The sequence below is a fragment of the Gadus morhua genome, chromosome 23 (genome assembly GCF_902167405.1).
Source record: "Gadus morhua chromosome 23, gadMor3.0, whole genome shotgun sequence".
Lineage (NCBI taxonomy): Eukaryota > Metazoa > Chordata > Actinopteri > Gadiformes > Gadidae > Gadus > Gadus morhua.
Genome location: NC_044070.1, coordinates 11,579,046 through 11,592,986, shown reverse-complemented (window position 1 = coordinate 11,592,986; position 13,941 = coordinate 11,579,046). Strand labels below are relative to the sequence as shown.

Genomic DNA, 13,941 nt, shown 5'->3' with positions numbered 1-13,941 from the left:
GTGTTTATTTCCAATAAAGAACGACATGCAAATACAAATTGTGGAGAGGAGGTATGAAGAAAGGCTTGAATTACGGTTTAATGATGACACGGAGAAGAGCTCATAATTATCAATCTCCCCTGGGGGTTTGATAATCACATTTTCTTGCCTCTCACTGGGATGATGATTACCGTGGGCAGTCTGACAGGGAACCCTATCATGGTATTTGTGATCTCTCTCTCTCTCTCTCTCCCTCTCTCCCTCTCTCCCTCTCCCCCTTACCCCGTCTCTCCCTCGCTCTCTCCCTCTCTCTCTCGCTCTCTCCCTCTCTCTCTCTCTCTCCCTCTCTCTCTCTCTCACTCTCTCCCTCTCTCTCTCTCACCGTCGTGCCTACCTTTGGGCTTCCCAGCTGGGTGGTTTTTGCAGGCGTTCAGCATGGCTTGCTTCTTCTGGACCTCGGTGAGAGAGAAGCCTGGAACACACACCAGGGATCGTTACAGGGGGGTTGCGATATGCTGCATAGCACACACTACACGACTGCTGAGTAAATGCCCATCCATCATCTCCATAATATCTTAAAATAACGCAAAGGGGAATTCAAATTGTCCATTCACAGTACATTGTATTCACATCCATACATTTGCTCGTGTATATTGTACGTCATCCATGACACACTTCAAAGGCATGTCAATAAATCAGAAGAAGTGCTGTGCTTTCATGGCAAGCTGGAAAATAGTCAGGAAACTCCACTGTACAGCCCACGCCTGGTTGGCAACCCATGGGGGCAAGGATGGAGTTATGCACAATCTGCTAGTGTGAGGTTCTATGGCTGCCTCTGACGCAAAGAGGACCCGACAGCCTGAAAAGGCTGTGGTAACAAATAGCTCTTAATCAGGAGCTATAGGAATCTATAGGACCTAGCCACAGCACTTCTGGGAAACACATTCTCCCGATAGCTGGCTGCAATTAAATGAATGTAGTCTGTAACTCTAGAACTAAACACAACACCAGAGTCCACACTTTCATGGTTATACTTGGAGTGGATAGACAGGAAACATCATCCTGTTTTAATGTCTCCTCTAGACGGATTGACTTGCCTATGGGTGCACGTGAAAATGCTATGGTCTACTGTTGAAAGATAACACTATACAGATAACAATGTACTAATAGAGAGCATTGATCGGTTGCTCATGAGTGTACTAGAAACTAGATGTTGGTGTCCTTCTAGTCATAGTTAAATGAGCAGCATATAAACAGTGGGCCCGGTCACACTTTTCTTGGCCTGATTTTGTTCTAGGAGGTTTTACTTATTCTGCTCCAAATCTATGATGTTAAATTCAAACATTTGTACAGTTTCTTTTTTTTTTACAGTACCACATAGAGGTTGGCTTCAAAGCCCATCCTCCCACCCCAGTATGTGGAGCAACGCTAATATGTGCTCCTGAATTATTCATTCATTCCAGGACATTATTATTGTGTGTAGAGTCAATAGCTTGTTTCGGTGTACACACCACACTATATGGAATGCTTACTTCTGTATTTATTGTAAAGGGAGTTTAGCAGGATAGTACCTCTTTGCTTTTACTAGTATAAAGCTGTAAACAGTATGAGTAGTATGATAGTATATCAAAACAAAAGGATCACTGGTGTTACATACACAAACAATTGTTGGTGAGTTCAAAAACAATTGAATCAATGGCTTTGGGTTGTTTAGTACAATTAAAATGGAGAACTCAGAGATCAGAGTTCATATGGTGTTTTGCCAACATATGGTTGGCGTGTGTGTGTGTGTGTATGCGTGTCTGTGAGTGCTTGTGTGTGCATGTCGATGTGTGTCCATTTCTGTGTGTCTTTGTGTGTGTGTGTGTGTGTGTGTGTGTATTTGTGTGTGTGTGTGTGTGTGTGTGTGTGTGTGTGTGTGTGTGTGTGTGTGTGTGTGTGTGTGTGTGTGTGTGTGTGTGAGTGTGTGTGTGTGTGAGTCTCTGTGTGTGTGTGTGTGCTTATCTGTGTGTGTGTCTATGCATGTGTGTGTGTGTGTGCGTCCATTTGTGTGTGTCTTTGTATGTGCGTGCGTGTGTGTGCATGTGCTTGTCTCTGTGTCCATGTGTGCGTGTCTGTGCGCTCACCCGTCTCGCGGTCGTGCTGGACCTGGAGCCGCTCGTCAGCGAAGGCCCGAAGCCACCGAAGCTTCTGCTCGGGCTTCTTGGCGCACAGCAGGTGGACACTGTCGCTGGCCAGCGAGCGCAGCTTCAGGGCGTTCTTCACGCTGACGTTGAAGTCCTTCTCCCGGCCGTCCTCCACGTCCGTCACCTCCATCTGGTCCATGTCCACGCGGCCCTTGTAGTACAGCATGTCCCGCCGCAGCAGGTCCTGGGGAGGGGTCAGGTACAGGTCGGTTCAGTTGGGTGAGCCCCGTTACAGAAGAGGTGGCTTACTGGCGCCGACGCTAATGGCCGACGCTACCCGTGAATCATAAAAGCAGTATCCGTCTGCTCTGTTGTTTTGTCAAAAAAATAAACGTATTAGACACAGGAGCAGGACAGCGGAGCAGTACACGGCGGTGTGTTTCTAGTCTGGGAGATATTCCTGCTAGTCCGGGCGGCCGTGTCCCAACGTACATGAGAGTCGGCTGAAATGGAACAGCCAGCCATCAGCCTCATATCAAATGATTGGTACAATACCGGCATTTCATTCCTTTTAGGGGGGGGGGGGCAATCGTACCTGAGCACGGTACAGGTGTCCCAGTGTGAGTGCGCCCTGACTCTTTGGTCACTCTTGGTTACTCTTTAAAAAGTTAAAGATGGCCACTGGGCATCATTACCTTTCTTTCCCCTCCCCAACCAACCTCCATACTCCCTTGGGGGGCACCCACCTTCTTGCAGTACACCATCTGGTGATCGAAGAGGAAGAACATGCGCTGCTGGCTCTTGGCTTGCGGCTGGGACAGCTTGCTCATCTCCCCGGAGTAGATCAGGTCTGAGCTCTTGCTCAGGACGTCCTCTCCCTGCAGGGACGACAACAGAGCACGTCAGACATCAACCGTCAACCCCCCCCCCCCCACCCGACCAATGGCTGTGTGCGTGCCGAGGCACCGGGGGGCCTACTGGGAGTGAGCGCACACGCCACGTACCTCCCAGTCCTCGATGGAGCTCTGCCACTGGGCGATCTTGTCGATGTTCTCCAGCCGGCGCTTCCTCTCGTTGATGAGCCGGGCCACGTTCTTCATGGCGTTGAGCGCCGCCTCCACGTCCTTGTAGTCCCTGGGGGGCGGTTAGCAGAAGGCTTTGAGTAGCTCCCTCTGGCTAGAGCGGTCGACTCCGCCTCCTGGGAGTTTTATTCCTATGCTGTGTTTCTAAATCTCACTAAATTATTTCCATGCAGCGATGTACGAACAGGTGTCCACCGTTGTTTTTTTCACAGTAAAAGTACCTTTACAGAAGGCTTTAAAGTACAAATATACGTTCAAAAGAACTATGAACAATTCGTTTTTTTTATGCTTTGTTTATTCAAACTCAACTAACATGAAGTGTCTCTTCAGGTCACATGTTATACCACCATCTGCCTCTTCTGACACCACAAGTGGGCGAGTCCACCTAGATGTGCACTGGATAGATTTGTCTACCAGCCGACCCAGTGGACTGCAGCAAACTTATCTATCCATTATACATCTAGGCAGGCCCAGCTGCGATGTCAGAAGAGGCAGATTTTCATAACGGCTTGTACCCTAAGCACACTCACACCTGGTGGCATAATATGTCACCTTTAAAACATAGAGATTTAAAGTAGAACAGAACCCCCTGACCTGAATAACACAGCATACAGGTTGTGTGCATTACTGGGCTGGGCGGAGGCTCCCCTGTCAACACCCTCCCCCCAGAGTGAGGTGGGGACGGCCGGGGGGGGGCTCACCTGTGCTGGGGGTTGGTGTACTTGAGCAGCTCAGCCAGCTGCAGCGGGTACTTGCAGATCTTCTGCACGGGTGTGAGCAGGAAGCCGTCCAGCGAGATGTCGATCATCCTCTGCAGCAGTCGGCAGGCCTCGAAGAAGAACACGTACTTGTTGAGCTTCATGAGGCGCGAGAGCTGCAGGCAGGCGTTGGGGTGGTTGTTGCAGTACTCGGAGTAGATCTGGAAGTCGGTTTGCTGGTGGCAGAGACACAGGAGACGGAGAGGAGGGTTGAACGTCCAGGGAGCGATCGATGGGGACTACACTACGCACACATCGCGTACAGCTCTCCCCCCTCCCCCCATGTTGAGTCACACTGGACTAGGGGCACTTTGAAGGATTGTAGGGGGTCTACATTCTTTGTGTCTTTTTTATCGTTTTAACACTGGTTATTAAAACAGTAATTCCACCGTCATACAAGGAATTCAATCTGAATACCTGCTCAACTAAATGAACTAGTAAAGCTGAATAATAACACAACATATATGGAATTATAGAATTGGATTACCACTTAGTGGCAACCAAACCACCCATTGTGGTTTGGTTGCCACTGTGGGTTGGTTTGGTTGCCACTAAGTGGTAATCCAATTCTATAATTCCAATGAGTTGGATCAGATGTAGGATCTTGTTTGATAAGTGCTGTTGATAACGGACGCAGCAGACCCGGCCCAACATCCTGCTCCTGGACCTAGGCGTGCTCACGTGTTCCAGGAAGCAGCAGCCGATCTCGCTGAGGTGCGGCTGGTCTTTGTTGAACTTCTTCTCCAGGCCCTTCAGGAACTTCCTCTGGAAGCGGTAGATGTCCTCGATGTTCCCGAAGATGGTGCGCAGCTGCTCCTCGGTGAACATGTCCGTCCTCTTGCGGCACTGCTTGATGTAACCCTGAAGGGGGGGGGGGGGGGGGGGGGTTAGGATGAGACCGTCTGCTGAAGACACACGCAGAAGAGACACTAAAATGAACTGCATGTTGTCATCGGGGTCCACCCTAGTCGTGGGACGAGAGCGATCCACCCGGGTTGGGTGATTACTTGAACTAGTAAGAACGACTAAACTGTGTTCATAATGGGTATGAATACCTGGTCGCATGCCTTGGCCTTTTAATGTGGTGCGTTGGCGAACGCCGATCTAAAACTCAGAGTGCCTTTTGAGGAGCGACCTTCCCCCAGAATCCGGGGGGAAGGGGGGGGGGGGGGGGCAGGGGATGGACACCCACCTCGCAGATGTCCTTGAGGTGTTTGATGTAGTCGCGCTCGGTGCTCATGATCTCGTTGATGACGTTGGACCTCATCTGCTCCTTGCAGGGCAGGCCGGGGCCCAGGTTCAGCCCGAGCCCCGCCCGGTCCTCCTGGCCGGCCCCCGCCTCCTCAAACTGGGCCAGGTACTCCTCCATGTGCTCGTCCTGGTTCACACGCAACTGGGAGAAAGACCACCACAACGTTAACCGTCTCCCTGGACTTGTAAAGTGCACCCAGTCCCTTAAATGTGGCAGCAGTCTTTTATGCCTTAACTAAACTAAATAGCACTAATTACAATGCTAATTAACACATAAGGGTGTGCCACGTTAATCTTTGTGTAAAACTAATAGGCTCCCCCCTCTTCGCTCCCAGAACTAAAATAGCTGAACTGCACCCCCTCACCAGCCCCCCAGGGGCCGTCAGCAGCCTGACGGGGCCCGGGAGCTCTCATCTGGAACATCATTAGGGACTCATCTCCCAAGACTGGGTGGAGGCTTCAACAGTAACACCGTGAGGAGCTCCCCAAGGAGAGGGAGACATGAAAGACAATGACAGAGAGAGAGAGAGAGAGAGAGAGAGAGAGAGAGAGAGAGAGAGAGAGAGAGAGAGAGAGAGAGAGAGAGAGAGAGAGAGAGTGGGACTGAGAGAGTAAGAGAGTAAGAGAGGGAGAGAGAGAGAGAGAGAGAGAGAGAGAGAGAGAGAGAGAGAGAGAGAGAGAGAAAGAGAGAGAGAGAGAGAGAGAGAGAGACAGAGAGACAGAGAGAGAGAGAGAGAGCGAGAGAGAGAGAGTGGCGGTGTGAACGTGAGCTCAGCGGCGGCGGCTCACCCGTACGAAGCTGGCGGGGAACCAGCCCTCGCTGTCCAGGATGCGGCCCCACCACCACTCCTTGTTGGTGGCGTCCACCACCTCGATGACGTCGCCCGCCTTGAAGCCCAGCTCCTGGTCGTCCATGGTGACGTGGTCCCACAGGGCCTCGGCGAACACCACGCTGCCATCGCTGATCAGCTGCGGGCGACAGAACAGCGGGGGGGGCGGGTCATGAGCCAGGTCGTGATCGTCACGGTGGTCATGGGGATTTTGACGTGATGTCGTTAAATATCATGATTTGCTTGAGAAATCAAAATAGCATTCTAAACTGGTCTCACAGATGGGTCATGTGGATGTGGACATGTAAAGTGGTTGTCCAATGTCCTGATTTATGTTTTGATCAATTTGAGTGCTCACGACTTCTTGATTACCCCCTTAATAACTTTATTATTACTGTGGTTTTGAGAATCCACAAAGGTTATGGTATACAGATATTTAGTTTAGTTCCCCGAACGTTTGTTTTGCAAGATTTGCCCACATTGTTGGCTAATGTCATTACTACAATGTGTTGAGAAATCATACATTTTGGAATGCGAGTACATGAATGTACTGTAAACATATAAAATGTCATTGTCTTACAACAGTGTGACTTTTTCTTGACATTGGCAAACAGTAATTCGGAAATAAATGACACATTATAGATTCCATTGGAGACGATATAAATCACTAAATCGACAGAAGAGAAACCTGATATTAGAACCGCTAACCGATACTAACCAGTTGCATGGACACGCATTAATGAAACCCATTCGGGCTGAACAAGGGGGGTGTGTTGGTACAATTCATCCTGATGTCATTGGGTGCACGGAGGCCATCTTTGTGGCTGCCTACAGAGTGCTATGCTAGCTGGGCTTCACTGCATGCTGCTGGCGTCGTGATGACGCAGCCTCGAGCTGTGGCTCAGCTGCTTCTCGAGGCTCAGCCGTGCACGGGTAAAAAGGCATTGATCAACTGATTGCAAGGCTAGACGGAGGGGGTGCCTGGCAGAAATCAATATCATGATAAGGCAGGGAAGGAGGGAGAGCGATGGACACAAAGGAAGAACGAGAGAGAGAGAGAGAGTGCCTGTGAGAGGAAAGGCCTGGCCCGCAATCCTCTCGAAAAACGAATAATTAAAATCGAACTGTATTAATGTGAGGTGTCTCTTACTTTGAAGGCTTTGCAGGGGAATCCTGAGATGTGCAGAGTGGGTTTAACCACCACAGACAAATTAAGTTATTGCAAATCGTTTCAGATAATAGCCTCTGCTAAGTGCTGTATTGCAATTTAAGTTAGAGGTAGCCGATGTAGGACAAAGAGGAAGGTTTCTTCCAGAGAGAGGTGGAGGAAACGGAGGGGGTAAGGTTGGGCGGAGGACGCCCAGAAAGAACCTGAGTTTTTTTGGCAGAAGCCAAGGCTGCAGTGGTCGTATATCATGCTAGGGTACAGGCGTCTAGCATGCTAGCGCTGGGCTAGCGCTGGGCTAGCGCTGGGCTAGCGCTGGGCAAGCGCTGGGGAAACGTCTACGATGCCCAGCAACAAGCCCCAAAACCGTCGCCAGTCTTTGCCACATAGTTTTCTTCAAGCTCGGGTCAAGACGCTTGCCGATCCTGATTTCCAATTATGTATTCGGTTTCTCTCTGCAGGTCAGTCTGGCCACGATCCCATTGAAAGCCTTTTACCAAACTCGTAATAATTATGAGACGAATCAGTGAGGTTCAGTTCAGGACCAACCAAGAGCACAGAGGTCTGTCGGATAAGAAATCGTGACAAAGGAAATTGTAGCAATGAAAACAGTTTTTTTTCCAAATGACCGCAAACGTGAATATGAACGGTCTCACGATGCTAGCAGGATGTAGCCACAAGAAAACCTGCGGTGGTTGTTGTTCCATGTGATATCTGTGTCCTGCACACAGCCAACAGCTTGAGCATAAGGAGGCCGGGGTGTGTTTTTATGTATTTATGTTTTAAATCTCCAGTGGAACTGAGAATTGTTGCCGTCGCCCAGTCAACTGCAGGCGAAGTGGCTGTTGCTAGGCAACGTTTCCACACCATCACTCCTCTCTTCCCGCTCCTCTACAGACACTGTCATCAGAAGTACCTCCTGTCTTATAGGGGTAACAGGATGGGATGGCACCTGGATAGAATCTTGCTGGAAACAGAGCCGTCACTATGGCAATAGCAGGATGAACTAAACAGAGGTTTAGACGGGGTTGAGCCGAACTCTGGACTGGAAGGCCTAACAGGGACGCACGGCCCATACATCAAGACTTACGAAGACCTTTGATCATATCAGTGCATCTTTGAACAGATTCAATGCAAGTGTATATCCACTGCACTTACAATGTATGCTTGAAAATGAGAAAAAATAAAGACGCACACAGACAAACACATGCACACACACACACACACACACACACACACACACACACACACACACACACACACACACACACACACACACACACCCACACACACACACAATATATATATAGTGTCACAAGAAGTCCAAATAAAATTAAAATATATAAAAACGAGAGACTACATACAACACAAATCCAAAGCAGGCGTGTTGTGCTGGTCCAAGAGCCCCACAGCTCTTTATTACAACATCATGGAAGTGCCTCACATCCCAACAGGGCGGTCATCATGATTGATGACCACTTGTCTATAATCTGATTAAAGCCGCCATTGCAATAGCTTGATAGGAGCCCAGTAGACAACATTTACTGGCATCCACTGTGGTTCAAATACTCATGGGTTGTGATGGTTTACACAGGGTTTATATGTTACTTCACCTTCATTGCAGACAGACACAAAAAAATATTTTTCCAGTTGTACCTAGTCCAAATGCAAAAGCTACCCTGATTAAAGTCACCTTATACATTTAATAGATGTACAAAAGAAAAACGAATAAAACATCTACAAATATTTGTATGCACCAATATGATTTCTTGATTAGAAGGTGTAAAATATGTCATTAATAAAGGCATTTTACTAACTTTGTTTGAATACATCTACTAACCTTAAGCCATAAATCTTTACAATTAATAGATCTTGTCATGATAAAACTGTAAATAACGCATGGGCCTTATAAGGCATCATTATTATCATTTCCAATCTCATTCTTAAAGACAATGTCAAATGGCATTCAGAGAGTTACGCAGAGCAAAACGTAGCAGTAATGGGATTTGATTGGACAGAACACGCTAGCCATTTGTGTTAGCCCCATTGGAAGGTTTATGTACATGCGATGGAAGGCACACATGCCGATATTAAGGTTGAAACATTAAGCCTCGTAGCTTGGTAAGATTTGAATGGAAAATGGATAATAAACAGACTTGTTTTGGTATACATTGTTAAATAGCTGAATAGCATGAAGACCATTGATATCAGCCATTCAAACAATTAAACCCATCCATTTTCATGTCATGATGATACACACATAAACACAGGGCTCACACTGATACACAATGGTTTGAGGTGATCAATAACCCATCATCATATACATGAACAAGGTCCTCACACACTCCCCGGAAGCAACAAAAACGCTTTGTCGCGTCGCCTTTATAATGCACTGTGTATATAGCTGTAACATACACTGCTGCACATTACACGGTATCCCCACCTTCATGCGAGCAGCGATGAGTGTCTATCGACGGAGCGGGATTGCAAACCTATTGCACGCACAGATTAAAGCAGGCAGAAAACCAACCAGACAGCTCGACGCACACCCCCGTCCCGTCTGACGACCGAATGTCCTGGGATCACGTCCACAAGGCTACCTGGCTCTCTCTAGACAGAGCCTCCAGGGGCATCGACTCCAGCCTCCCTGAGCCCGTGTCTCTCTCTGTCTGCTCGCTCTCGCTGTCTCACACGGTGCTCCGTCTTTTGTTTGTTTTGGTGGTCCGTCTGTCCGTCTATCCCCCCCCCCTCTCTCTCTCCTCCTCACCCCTGGTGCGTCGGTCTGGCGATGACGGCGTCACATCAGAAAGAATCAAAGAAAAAGCGTCTGGTGTTCGTCGCTACCAGAGTGTGCGTGTGTGTGTGTGTGGTTCTGTGTGTTGCTGCTCTACCGGAAGGAAGGCCAGAGTGTGTGTTTGTCGCGGCTCCACTGGAAGGCCAGAGTGTGTGTGTTACGAGTCTACTGAGAGGAAGGCCAGCGTGTCACGAGTCTAGGAGGAGGAAGGCCAGAGTGTGTGCTGCGGCTCTATTGGAAGGCCAGCAGGAACATGAGGACCACGTTGATGATGACGAGCAGCATCATGATGAGGAAGACCACCACCTTCTGGGTCTCGGGGTGCAGGTTGCAGCGCAGCAGCGTGTTCAGGACCCCCATGCGCCGCCGGTCCCAGCGGCCCGAGGCGCTGCCCCGCGCCACGGCGCTCCCGCCACCGCCCCCGCCTCCTGCTGCTGCGCCTCCTCCTCCTCCCCGTCGTCCTCCTCTCCCCTCCTCCTCCACCTCCTCCTCCTCCTCCTCACCGCGCCTCTCCGGCCGCCGCTGTCGTTCACGCAGCGCCGGCGCCGAGCCGCCGCCGCCGCCGCACAACACCACTGCTCCTCCTCCTCCTCCCTCACCAGCACCTCCTCCTCCTCCTCCTCCTCCTCCTCCTCCTCCTCCTCCTCCTCCCAGCCCACCTCCCGCCGCGCCGTCCGCTCCTCCGCGGCTCTCGCCGTTCTCGAGTGCTCCCCGCCGGCGCCGCTCGCGCGTCTCCTCGCTTTCCGCTGCCACCGTGCCGACCCCCAGCGTCGCCCCCGGGCCCCCCGCTCCCCGCGCCGCGCGCCGCGCGTCCAGGACAGAGGGCGCCCGCGCGGCCGTGCCCGCCTCCGTGTGTGCGGTGTGTCTGCGCGCCGTGTGTGCGTGTCTGCTCGCGGCTCCGCCACACGCCAAGCGGTGCCTCCGGCGTCTCCCTTCTCCTCCGCTTGCTGTCTGTACGCTCCTTCCTCTGCCGGCTCTGGTCTCTCTTCTCTCTCTCTCTCTCTCACTCTCTCTCTCCCTCTCTCTCCCTCTCTCTCCCCCTCTCTCCCCCTCTCTCTCTCTCTCTCTCTCTCTCTCTCTCTCTCTCTCTCTCTCTCTCTCTCTCTCTCTCTCTCTCTCTCTCTCTCTCTCTCTCTCTCTCTCTCTCTCTCTCTCTCTCACTCTCTCTCTCTCTCTCTCTCTCTCTCTCTCTCCGTCAGGGCATCAGGACAGAGCGGTGGAATGCATAACGCTGTGTTTCTGGGGCTGCATTGCTCTCCTCCCCGTCGTCAACGGCCGGCGGTATCTCTCTCTCTTGAGTGTGCGTTCTCCGGAACTCCCGGTCCTCCTGCTCCTCCTGCTGCTCCTCTGCCCACCTCCGCTCTCCACCTCCTCCACCCGCCGCTGCCTCGTCCCGGCTAGCTCGCTAGCTAGCTAGCTGCGTTAGCCTACATGCGCTACAGCTGCGTGCACCGTGCCGTCGTAAGTCATCGGGAGTCTTGTTTTTGTTTTCTCCTCCCCTCCCCTTTGTTTTTTCCCGGCTTTTGTCCTTCCTCCTTCTTCTTCTTCTTCTTCTCCTTCTTTTCCGCCCTCGCTCATTCGACTGCCTCTCTCGTCTCACTCCCCCGTCGTCCCGTTAGCCCGCGGCGGCTAAAACGTTGCGCTGCCACCGGCGCCAGGAGAGTCACTAACACAGCCGTCCATCTCACAGGATGGGCCCCTTTTTTCTCATCCACCTTCCTTCTTCCCTCCCTCTGTCTGCCTCTTTTATTTTTTCTTCCTCTCCTGATCTTGCCCTCCCCCTAGTTCTCGGCCAGCCAATCAGGCTGCGTAGCGTGTCGAGGGTATCCTGGATACCGGAGTGGTTGAGACGCAGCCCTAGCAACCCCCAAGAGAGTACGGGGGGGGGATGGGGGGGGTGATACTTGGAGAGACAGAGCGAGAGGGAGAGAGAGTGAGAGAGAGAGAGAGAGAGAGATTAATATGAGAGGATACAGAGAGAGAGTGAGAGAGAGTGAGAGAGAGAGAGAGAGAGAGAGAGAGAGAGAGAGAGAGAGAGAGAGAGAGAGAGAGAGAGAGAGAGAGAGAGAGAGAGGGTAATAAATATGGAGAAAGGGAGGGGAAAGTAAGAGAGAGAGACAGAGAGAGAGAGGGATACAGAGAGATAGAAAAACAGAGAGAGCAAGAATGAAAGAGAGACAGAAAGAGAGAGAGAGATACAGAGAGAGACAGCGAGAGAGAGAGAGAGAGAGAGAGAGAGAGAGAGATACAGAGAGTGATGAGGGTTGGGGGTTGGGAAGGTGTAGGCCATGCAGAATAATGGAGTATTCCCAAATGACACGTGTGACTGTGTGTGCGTGCGCGTGTGCTCGCCTGCAGAGCTTTGTTTGTTAAATGGGAGTGGCCCAGGCTGGTGACATCGAGTGTTTATGTTTAGTGCTGATTCTTCACGCTGGACCACGCTTCACCGCGGCGCAGCAGTGCTCCTGGCAACGCTCATTGCCCGGTTCGCACGTCTTTTGTTTCGCCTGCAGCTAGCCCTCTCTAGCTGCAAACTATGAAATAGCAGTTCCGTGATCCAGCATGAACATCTAAGGGAGTGTTTAATGCCCCCGTCCCTGACCTGGATCGGGGGTATGGGGGGGGGGGGGGGGGGACACACGACCCAGCTGCCCCGTGAAACACACCACATGGGGCACATGCAGCTGAAGTAACAGAAAGCACACACACACACACACCCACATGCATGAGAGCACACATATGCATATGCACACACACACACACACACACACACACACACACACACACACACACACACACACACACACACACACACACACACACACACACACACACACACACACACACACACACATAAAAGCCACCAGATAATCAAGCCTCTATCAAGCTACATGCTTAACATGTCCTACGTTGACATGTATCATCTTCAGGTAATGCTCTCCCCTTTTCTTTCTAATCATATATATTTTATTATTTACTATATTATTTGTTATTTATACCCACTCAGATGCCCACCTCTAAGTCTGACTCTAATCCACTCCGTTCTCCGGCATGGGCACCGGTTCTGCTGTGGATTTGCCGGTATTTCCAAATGGAGAAATAATGAAATAAACATATTTGCCCACGTCCACGACAGCCATCACCAGGCGCCCCGGAGACGGTATCCATGGTGACCACATTATTAAGCATCCTCTGCTGTGTGTGTTTACAGCTACCAGCGTCCATTTCTCTCGCTCTGCAGCGAGGCTGTGTTCACCCGGCCGTGTCTGATGCGGTGCTACATCTTTACCATCTGTATTCCTTATTCCACATAGTTTCAAGCTGGTCAAGGCGACTCGTTTTACGGCATCAGGATGCATTGCTACAGAGTTCTCATGTCCACTGTTTAGAATGTTGTCGACCCCACCGATCCGTTACTCATCGCAAACAGATTCTTAGGAACTTTGGACAACAATATTATCATTGTTGTTGAGGTATAATCCATTTGTCTCTTTTAGAGACAGGTTACACACAAGGGAGTAGGTCACTGTCATTTGATAAGCAACATGTTTGACGTGTGAGTGGCTATGAACGGAGAAATACTATGTATGGCCATACCCTAGTATACAATAACACACTTCTTAGATCTCATGGGACCGGCATTTCATCATGTGTATGTATAATTGAATACAGTGTCAATGTTGGATTCTGCTTTTCCTGTCAGGCGACATGGTATCACCATAGAATAAGTGCAGATTAATTTCCATTAATTATCATTAGTTAATGCAGTAATAAGCATGAATGTTGAATAACTAAATTTGTAGTCATCATTTACTAATGGTGTTCATGGTGTAACCGCAATGCTAATGCTTTATGATAATACTTATTACTGAATTAACAAATGTTAATTAATGGTAAATGAATGAACCCTTATTGTAAAGTGTGACACAGACAAGTCAAAAGTTTGTCTGGAAGTC

General features: G+C 50.1%; 1 protein-coding gene across 4 annotated transcripts in view; it reads right to left on the bottom strand.

Annotated features, from left to right (window-relative positions):
• arhgef4 (Rho guanine nucleotide exchange factor (GEF) 4) overlaps window positions 1-13,941 on the bottom strand; it is a 94,502-nt gene that overhangs the window by 2,202 nt on the left and 78,359 nt on the right. For 3 of the 4 annotated variants that reach the window (XM_030348984.1, XM_030348983.1, XM_030348985.1), the window contains 8 exons: window positions 5,986-6,165; window positions 5,138-5,338; window positions 4,627-4,806; window positions 3,889-4,121; window positions 3,110-3,239; window positions 2,852-2,983; window positions 2,106-2,349; window positions 374-451 (listed from right to left, as the gene is read on the bottom strand). In XM_030348984.1, the coding sequence (XP_030204844.1) occupies window positions 374-451; window positions 2,106-2,349; window positions 2,852-2,983; window positions 3,110-3,239; window positions 3,889-4,121; window positions 4,627-4,806; window positions 5,138-5,338; window positions 5,986-6,165 (1,378 nt within the window). Of the gene's footprint in view, window positions 1-361; window positions 452-2,105; window positions 2,350-2,851; window positions 2,984-3,109; window positions 3,240-3,888; window positions 4,122-4,626; window positions 4,807-5,137; window positions 5,339-5,985; window positions 6,166-13,941 lie in introns of all 4 variants that reach the window. The other variant, XM_030348982.1, reaches the window with a different exon arrangement.